The sequence below is a fragment of the Chelonia mydas genome, chromosome 9, assembly GCF_015237465.2.
Source record: "Chelonia mydas isolate rCheMyd1 chromosome 9, rCheMyd1.pri.v2, whole genome shotgun sequence".
Taxonomy (NCBI): domain Eukaryota; kingdom Metazoa; phylum Chordata; order Testudines; family Cheloniidae; genus Chelonia; species Chelonia mydas.
This window is the reverse complement of record NC_057855.1, coordinates 53,684,626-53,694,215: the sequence shown is the minus strand read 5'-3', so window position 1 is coordinate 53,694,215 and position 9,590 is coordinate 53,684,626. Positions and strand designations below refer to the sequence as shown.

General features: G+C 40.2%; 1 protein-coding gene across 14 annotated transcripts in view; it reads right to left on the bottom strand.

The window, feature by feature from the left end:
• Positions 1 to 4,351: 4,351 nt before the first annotated feature.
• RNF168 (ring finger protein 168) overlaps positions 4,352 to 9,590 on the bottom strand; it is a 29,638-nt gene continuing 24,399 nt past the window's right edge. For all 14 annotated transcript variants that reach the window (XM_043522894.1, XM_043522897.1, XM_037908793.2 and 11 more), the window contains 3 exons: positions 8,936 to 9,060; positions 7,446 to 7,533; positions 4,352 to 6,750 (listed from right to left, as the gene is read on the bottom strand). In XM_043522894.1, coding sequence (XP_043378829.1) covers positions 5,665 to 6,750; positions 7,446 to 7,533; positions 8,936 to 9,060 — 1,299 coding nt within the window. In that variant the 3' untranslated portion in view covers positions 4,352 to 5,664. The remainder of the gene's footprint in view (positions 6,751 to 7,445; positions 7,534 to 8,935; positions 9,061 to 9,590) is intronic.

The window sequence follows — 9,590 nt, the reverse complement described above, 5'->3', positions numbered from 1 at the left end:
AGGAGTGAAAGATCAGTTTTACAAAAACAATTTGAATGGGAAGTGGAAGGGAAGAGTTTGAGAGTCAAGGGGTAGATTTTTGGTTATTTTTTATATAGAAGCTGAAACCCCAGGAGCAGATGAGATCTCATGATCTTAAAGCAGTTAGCCAAGGAAAAATCTCTCTTTGAACTGTGCATACTTCTCAGCTTCATCAAGGCACTGACATCACTCTGAAACAGTTACACAGACTTGAACCTCCAGATGAGGCACAAACAAAATGCGTCCTTCTCCTTCTGTTGCCACTGCCACCCTTTGGCTTAAGGAAAAGCAAACTGACCAACGAACCAGGCAACCATGAGTTTTAGATTCACTTCTCCTAACTGGTGTTAGTGCTGCACATTCCACAATCATTAACATTGAGTAAGGTCTCATATCTGTAACATTAGGAGGTAAGAGGATACAGAGTCACTGCTGGCAGAAAGCTGTAGAACTATTCTCTCTAATATGGCAGCCCAAATCTCAGCTGTATTGCCTCTCAAAGAATCTGCCAAAGCTAGGTGCTTAGGTATGTTATCTGCAAAATGGGGCCATTCCTGTATATATAACCACTGTTTTAGCATGTTATGTGGCAGGTCCAGAGAGGATAACAGCCTTCTGACACTAATAAGTAATGTAATTACTTTTTTAGCCCAAGCGGTAGAGGTATGCTACCACACTGAACTGTCCTAGGTTTTAACTCTGCTGTTAATCCAAAGCAGTTGGGGAGGGCAGGGGGGCTGCTAAACTTGCACACAATATATTTTTTTCATTTTTAAACTAGGAAATCACAGAAAAATATTAAAACATCATTGAGGTTACCAACGAAGCACTCTAAAGTTAGGAAGTGTCAAAATTAAAGTTGCATTTGTAACTTTAATCCTCTCCCATTGTACGTATGCATTTGAGAGTCTTTAATTATATGACAGTACACCTGAGAGAAATAGGGCCAATGACCCATAGTATGCCAAAGGCTACGTATACCCTATGGACCTTACTCTATGGTACAGCTGTGCCACTGTAAGGTCTCCTGTGTGGCTGCTTTATGCCGGCAGGAGAGAGCTCTCCTGCTGGCATAATTAAATCACCTCCAGGGAGAAGTGGTATCTATGTCGGCGGGAGAGCATCTGCCACTGCAATAGTGCTGTCTACACCAGCACTTTTGTCAATGAAACTTATGTCAGTCAGGGGTCACCCCCCTCACTGACAAATGTTTTACCAACAAAAATGCTAGTGTAGACATAACCAAATTGATCTACCCACAACAGCCAAAAATCCCTCCTTGCCTCAAAGCAGCACTGATAACTCAGACTATGGCTATGTCTAGATTACAGAGGCTGTTAGCATAGCCCCTTAGCCTAGATGCAGCATACACCACTTCCCCTGAATGTTAGCTATGCTGACAGAAGCCCTCTTCTGTTGGCATAGCTGTGTCTCACACTGGTGGTTTTGTCAGCATAGCTATGTCACTAGGGGGTATGGTTTTTTTGTATCCCTGATCAATATAGCCATGCTGGTGTAAATTTTTAATGTAGACTAGGCCTATTTCATCTGCAAAGCTAAAAAGCACCAACGGAGACACAATGCTGTAACCAAAAGAGAACAAAAGAACAATAAAGTTGCAGAAATGCCATCAAAACTGGATAAAAAATTTGCCGAGGCAATAGAGAGCTAGACAGGAAACTTCTTTTCTGAACAAAGTCAGAAGGAACTGAAACAAAACACTGCAGAAGGTATTAGGGAAGGAAGAAGGAGGATCCTGGGAACTACAGGCCAGTCAGCCTCACCTCAGTCCCCGGAAAAATCATGGAGCAGGTCCTCAAGGAATCAATCCTGAAGCACTTACACGAGAGGAAAGTGATCAGGAACAGTCAGCATGGATTCACCAAGGGAAGGTCATGCCTGACTAATCTAATCGCCTTCTATGATGAGATTACTGGTTCTGTGGATGAAGGGAAAGCAGTGGATGTATTGTTTCTTGACTTTAGCAAAGCTTTTGACACGGTCTCCCACAGTATTCTTGTCAGCAAGTTAAAGAAGTATGGGCTGGATGAATGCACTATAAGGTGGGTAGAAAGTTGGCTAGATTGTCGGGCTCAACGGGTAGTGATCAATGGCTCCATGTCTAGTTGGCAGCTGGTATCAAGTGGAGTGCCCCAAGGGTCGATCCTGCGGCCGGTTTTGTTCAATATCTTCATAAATGGTCTGGAGGATGGTGTGGATTGCACTCTCAGCAAATTTGCGGATGATACTAAACTACGAGGAGTGGTAGATACGGTGGCAGGTAGGGATAGGATACAGAGGGACCTAGACAAATTGGAGGATTGGGCCAAAAGAAATCTGATGAGGTTCAACAAGGATAAGTGCAGGGTCCTGCACTTAGGACGGAAGAATCCCATGCACCGCTACAGACTAGGGACCGAATGGCTAGGCAGCAGTTCTGCGGAAAAGGACCTAGGGGTGACAGTGGACGAGAAGCTAGATATGAGTCGACAGCGTGCCCTTGTTGCCAAGAAGGCCAATGGCATTTTGGGATGTATAAGTAGGGGCATAGCCAGCAGATAGAGGGACGTGATCGTTCCCCTCTATTCGACATTGGTGAGGCCTCATCTGGAGTACTGTGTCCAGTTTTGGGCCCCACACTACAAGAAGGATGTGGAAAAATTGGAGAGAGTCCAGCGAAGGGCAACAAAAATGATTAGGGGACTGGAACACATGACTTATGAGGAGAGGTTGAGGGAACTGGGATTGTTTAGTCTGCAGAAGAGAAGAATGAGGGGGGATTTGATAGCTGCTTTCAACTACCTGAGAGGGGGTTCCAAAGAGGATGGTTCTAGACTATTCTCAGTGGTAGAAGATGACAGGACAAGGAGTAATGGTCTCAAGTTGCAGTGGGGGAGGTTTAGGTTGGATATTAGGAAAAACTTTTTCACTAGGAGGGTGGTGAAACACTGGAATGGGTTACCTAGGGAGGTGGTAGAATCTCCTTCCTTGGAAGTTTTTAAGGTCAGGCTTGACAAAGCCCTGGCTGGGATGATTTAATTGGGGTTTGGTCCTGCTTTGAGCAGGGGGTTGGACAGATGACCTCCTGAGGTCCCTTCCAACCCTGATATTCTATGATTCTATGATTAAGGCATAGGCAGTTGGCCTTCAAATGGGGCTGAACTACCAGTGCCTTAAAGAGAAAAAAATCTTTTGAAAGCTAGAGGAATCACGGCTTGTGCATGCTAGGGAGAGCAGAAATCTAGTCAACGTTTTGTTTTTAGAGAAACATTTTAATGTAGGAAAGGGTTAACAGCTTTGGGAAAAGGTAAGATTAGTAATAGAGTAAATACATATTAAATAAGTATAAAAATTGAAAAGAAAAATTAAGGGCTGGACTGGGATAGAATTTAAATTAGGTTTCAGAGTAGCAGCCATGTTAGTCTGTATTCGCAAAAAGAAAAGGAGTAGCTCAAATAAATTGGTTAGTCTCTAAGGTGCCACTAGTATCCGATGAAGTGAGCTGTAGCTCACGAAAGCTTAAGCTCAAATAAATTGGTTAGTCTCTAAGGTGCCAATAGTACTCCTTTTCTTTTTGCGAATATAAATTAGGATATTTTATAAAAAAAAAATACAGTAAGTGAAGGCTTCTGCACAAGGGTTGAGAAAGCAATAACCTGGGCAAAGTGGAGAATGTTTTGTTTTGGGTCTGGTGTTTTTTTGTTTTTAAATGTATCATCTCACCTATTGTCTTTGTTAGACTGAAAAGCTCTTCTGGGAAAGTACCATTTATGCATATAATGCTCATACCATGCTGCTATTATTATTGTCATAAACATCAGAAGACAAAAAGTCATGTACAGCTTTTTGGCTTGTCCCACTGCTTATGCTTTCCAGAAATTATTTTAAAATGCTGTTTACACCAGTGGTTCTCAAACATGGGTCCAGGGCCCCCTGGAGGGCCATGAGCAGGTTTCAGGGGCCACCAGGCAGGGCCAGTGTTAGACTTGCTGGGACCCAGGGCAGAAAGCTGAAGCCCCATTGTGTGGGGCTGAAGCCCAGGGCTCCCAGCCCTCCCACCTGGGGCTGAAGCATGAGCCACTTAACTTTGTGGGGACTCCTGCGGTGTGGGGGCCCAGGCAACTGCCTTGCTTGCTACACCAATGCTGGCCCTGGCTTTTATATGCAGAAATAACAGTTGTGGCACAGGCAGGCCATGGAGTTTTTGTAGCTCGTTGAGGGGGCCTCAAAGAAAAAGGTTGAGAACCCCTGGTTTACACCCAAAATTTAAAAACAGGTATTTTTAGTCTTCCCTAGGAAAAGAATGGCAAAATAATTAATTCAAGTTACGTAGTGATGAAAGCCATTTTAATTGATACAAAGTCAGAAGAAACAGCAGCTGTATTGTGGCTTGGGAACATCTCACACTTAAACCATGAAAAGTGCTTGACCTTAAAGACTAAACTCAGAGCCAAAACACAGTTTTTAGTTTTTGTTTTGGAATTTTTCATTCCAAGTACACCCAAACTAATTGTTGTTCAAACAAATGTACAGATCAAAATAGGATTCAAACATTTACTGTAATACTCATTCACTAAAAATGTGAATATACATAGAATAGCGTCATCAGTATTTCTGTAGATTAACATTTAGGTAAACATTTGGCAAGTCCACACGAAACAAAATTTTTAATTTTTGTTTCCTCACAATGCAAACAAATAGTAAACTGGGAATTTCAGAGAAGTAACAAGGAAGAAGAAATGTGGGCAAATGAGAACCCTTTATCTATCTTTTGTAGCCTGCAATAACTTTTCCTCACAGGCCTGAAGTTTCTTGCATTCTAGACAAACAGCAATTCAGATGAATTATAAAACTCTGATATTATTTGCTTATTTGAACAAAAACATTTAACATGTACCAAAAAAGCAAAGCAGGAGGAAAATGGTTACTGACATAAAGGGATGATATCCTACAAAGATAACAAAAAGAAAGGGTAGTCTTATAACCAGCCAAATAAACTAACTCAAAACTGGGAATAAACCTAGTCCTTATTCACACTTGTTGATTCATTAATTATAACTTACTCCAAATTATAGTCTCTTATCTTGACTTTTCCTCCCCCAACCCCCATTTTCCAGTCTGGTGATTTTGTATATTATATACTTTTGATGAAATTCATCATATTGTTGTAGAAAAATAAGTAATGCTAATTTATCCAATATTTTCTATAGGAATCTAATTACAAAACTGTGAGGGGAAAAAACTACAACAGACATGGTTAACTGTCATATCTTCACCAGCCAACACTAATCAAGCATGGTGAGGTTCCAGTCCAGCCCTTCAACATAATGCACAGCAGCTGTGTTGATGGAAGTCTGTAGTGCTGTAGCCCTGCAGTGAACAAATAATTGAAGATACAGACTCGTTCTGTATTTAGTTAAGAAATTAACTAAAACTAATAAGGTCTGGAGAAAAGGAAGGCATTAGAGGCTCCTTGGCTCAACAGCACTGTATAATTCTGAGTGCATTTATGCTCTAAAATGATCCTCCTTTAATACAATCAACTTAAAAGTAGCTGTTTACAAGAAGCTTTATCTGATACCAGGAAGGATACTGCTTTATTTCCCATCCACCCCACTGTGCCTTCATAGTCCTATTGATCTTTTACTTTGAAACAGACCTCTTAAACATCTGAAGGATTGTCTTTTGCTTATTCTTGGTCAACAGAGATTGGATATCCTTTGAGGCACAGCTGTTGACACAGTTCAACACTTTTCCTCCTCTGACACTGGGCGATTTCATCTGGAGCTTGCTGGGAGGCTGCCAGTTCTCATTGTGGGAGCTTCTTCGCAGTTTCCGATGACTCATTTCAGTCTGGCTCTTGGGAGATGTCGACTCACTTGCCATCTTATGACTACCTCTCCCAGTTGGAGATTCCTCCAAAGATGGAGATGCTTTAGGACGCAGAAGGTACTCATCTGGAGAGCCTTTCTTTCGGTTTAATGTCTTTTGCTCCCTGTTTATCTCTCTCTGAAGTTGCAGAGCCAGGAGCCTGTCTTGCTCCTCTTGCTTACGCCTCTCATAAAGCTGCTTCTCCAAATCTATATGCATTTGCACATTAAGATCATTTACCTTCTCCTCTTGGTCTTCAAAAGTTTCTAGAAAAATTTTCCTCCTTTTATCAATCAAGCATAAATCAACTGCTGCTTCAGTTGGAGATTCTTGAGATTTTCTTTTTGGAGTCTCCTTACTGTTCTGTAACACATTTTGTTTCTTTACTTCAACTGAGCAGTTTGCAGCCACTTCCATGAGATTATGGGATGCATCCCTATTCTCTAATTTGCCAGACGTCACAGAATCAACCACTTCCTGAAGAGAAGAGCTAATTTCTGCACATTTTTCAAAGTCTATGTTTTCTGTACATGTAGAGTTATCATTTTCAAAGGCACTTCTGGCTACCTCTCCACTGGAAGAAGGAAGTCCAGTATCAGGCCTTTCCTGTTTTGTGACATTGCGAAGTGCATTTGTAATTTTATCTACCTGATAGTTTGCTCCTGACAGACCTTCCCACTCAATGGGATGAGACCCCACTAGAGGAGAGGTATTTAAATAAGTCAGACATGATTCTAAAAATGAATCCTTAACATTTCTGTCTTGAACAGTAGAGAAAGTTTGTGGAGACAATGTTGGCATTTCCTCTCTATCCTTTTCTTGCCACATTAAGATGTCCTCTTCAGTGCTATTATTTTCCTACAGAAAAGATAAGGCAAAACTGAAAACAAACCGATCAAATACAGCTTGGTGAAAAGTTATTCTATAAACTTTTACTTCTGTTCAGAAATGTTTATTGTCCTCTGATAAGCTTTTATATAAATAGAAAATTTGATAAAATAAAAAGCAAGTTTCATTTCTGTTGGCTGCATTAGCTCTGAAAGCTAGAGGGTATTAAGTTGGATTCTTTTCTGGCCTGTGCACCAACAGAACTATTAACCAAGTCACCATTGTACAATTCTTGTTGGGGATGATACACAAGTCAAAATGAATACAAGCTTGCCTTCCTTAGAATATTTTTTTTGGTCAGAAAAGTAGAGGTCTCAAACATAAGGAGAAATTACCCCTGTTTAGCAGACCTTAACAATGAATTTTCTGGTTCCAACACTTGATATCAGAGAATCAGAATTCATATTTGGATCTTGCAATTTTTCACAGAGTAACAAAAATATATTTTGCCTAGTCAGTGATACAGATTGTCTGGATGAAATGCTTTCTAAGGCCATTTCTGAAATTCTATTTAAATACAACCTTTACCTTTTTAAGATGACAGTGTGTTCGTTTTTATGGCTATATATGTACTTCCAGTCTATATACCCTCAACAAAAAGAAAAGAACATGCAACTACTAATAAATTGTGCCATATATAACTTCAATATGGAGACATAGATTACCATAGAAAAGGAGTTATTCCTGCCTTTCTCTGCTTTTTTAGAGAGCGACATTGATACCGAGGCACAAGGTGATTTTGGAGATAGATACCTTAAGGGGGGGAAAAAAGCACATAGTAAGACAAAACTTTAAGCATCAAATTAAAGTCTGAGAGTCCTCCACATTTCTCTGAACCTTCAGATCAGTGTAGGCGAGTGTCCCACTATTATCTTTCACATTATCCTGTGCTGAAATACTGTAACATTCAGTAGCTTCCAGTTACCATAGATTACAAAAAAAAAAAAAAAAAAGGTATGCTAAAAAAGTAATGCAGATCACCACTAGAATCCAAAGATTACGCAATAGCTTATTTTACAAATGAAAAACCATTTACCTATAGTCGTTTTGAAGGTGATTTATTGCATCAACAAGAAACAAGTGCTTGGCATTATACTTTCTAAGCCTCCTTGAAGCCGTGAGAAATAGTTCATATTTACTTTAAAAGGCAATAGTGATTACCCAGTGTGGCTACCAGCCACAGCTGGAGGACCATAAAGGGTCAAGTTCTCTGATCCTAACTGGAAGACTGGATGGCATACAAGTCCATAAGGACTGAAGAACACTTCTCTGAAAAAGGTTTCTACTCCTTTTCTTCTCTGAAAAAGTGAACTTAAAAAAGAAAGGTTTCAGAGTAGCAGCCGTGTTAGTCTGTATCTGCAGAAAGAAAAGGAGTACTTGTGGCACCTTAGAGACTAACAAATTTATTTGAGCATAAGCTTTCGTGAGCTACAGCTCACTTCATCGGATGCATCCGATGAAGTGAGCTAGTGCCACAAGTACTCCTTTTCTTTTTAAAAAAGAAAAGAAGTTAACAGAAACTGATCTGCCAGGAACAGAACTAAAGCTGAGTAACCAAAGGGGCCACAGTGATCAAGTTTAAAGAATATATCAACATAGAATAAATTCAGCCTAAGTAGGCCAATAAGACTACAACAGGATATCGAGGCAGAACACAGTGATCTTAAAGTGAGGTTACAATCGAAAGAGTCAACTATGCAAAGGCGGCACTTGTTATTCAGTAGATCTACCTGTATATGTCAAATCTTATCTGTTTACTGACGTTTTCACTATTTGCACTGCAGCTACAGGAGAACAAGACTGATTCTATTCTTGGCCATACATCAACAGAATTACTAACCGAGCTCCAACTGCAGAATCTCTATTGCTATGTCATCTCAGAGTAAGAACACAACTTGACTTTCAGATTCCAGGTTGAATTTGCTCTACTGACAATTAGAAAATCCATCTTTTTATCTGTTACCTGAGCAAGTTTGATAAGGAAGTAGTTGAGAGAATCAACACAGAATGCCAATGTGCTCTTTTACAGAGGTACATTTTCAAGTTTAGCCACACTTATTTCTTTCCAAACTAAAAACCATATTTCTCCTTTCACATGCTGTGTATGTTGTGGAAATGTACCAACAAATCTTGGACAGAAAGCTGGATTACTTACTTTTGGATGTCTCCAGAGTTGCTTGATTTGTTCTTTGTCTTGCATGAACTAATTGGAGATGGGCCAGACGTATGACTGTTTGCAAGTAAAGGAGTGCTGAACATGTGTTCACTGGTAGACTTGTTCTTTAATGACAGGAAACATATAGAAATTAGACAAAATTGAAAATAAGCGTGCTTCTGTACACAGGATTAGTTATTTGCACGAATTCTTTGGCGCAAACAAGTAGTATAGATAGGGAACTGCATTCAGCATGCATTAAATTTATCTGGAGGCAGTGATATCAGGAGAAGAGGAGTTTTTCCATTAGTGATAAATCCATTGTTTTTCATTAGTACACTGGACCCTTGCTAGAACATGGGATTTGGGATCTATGCGCAATACCGCGTTAACATGGGGGGACAACGTTATAGCAGGGACCGCGTTAAAATGAGCTGCAATTAAAGTAATTTGGGGATCTATGGCCGCGACCATGTTATATGCGAATTCGCACTATATAGACGTGCGTTCTAGTGAGGGTCCAGTGTATTACCACAAAATGGCAGGTTATATCAAAATGCAACTGAGGCATGTACATCCCACATCTATATATATTTCAATGGTTAGGATTCTTCTAAGTTACTCTTTCTCAAAACAATGCCATTGCATTTTCCAC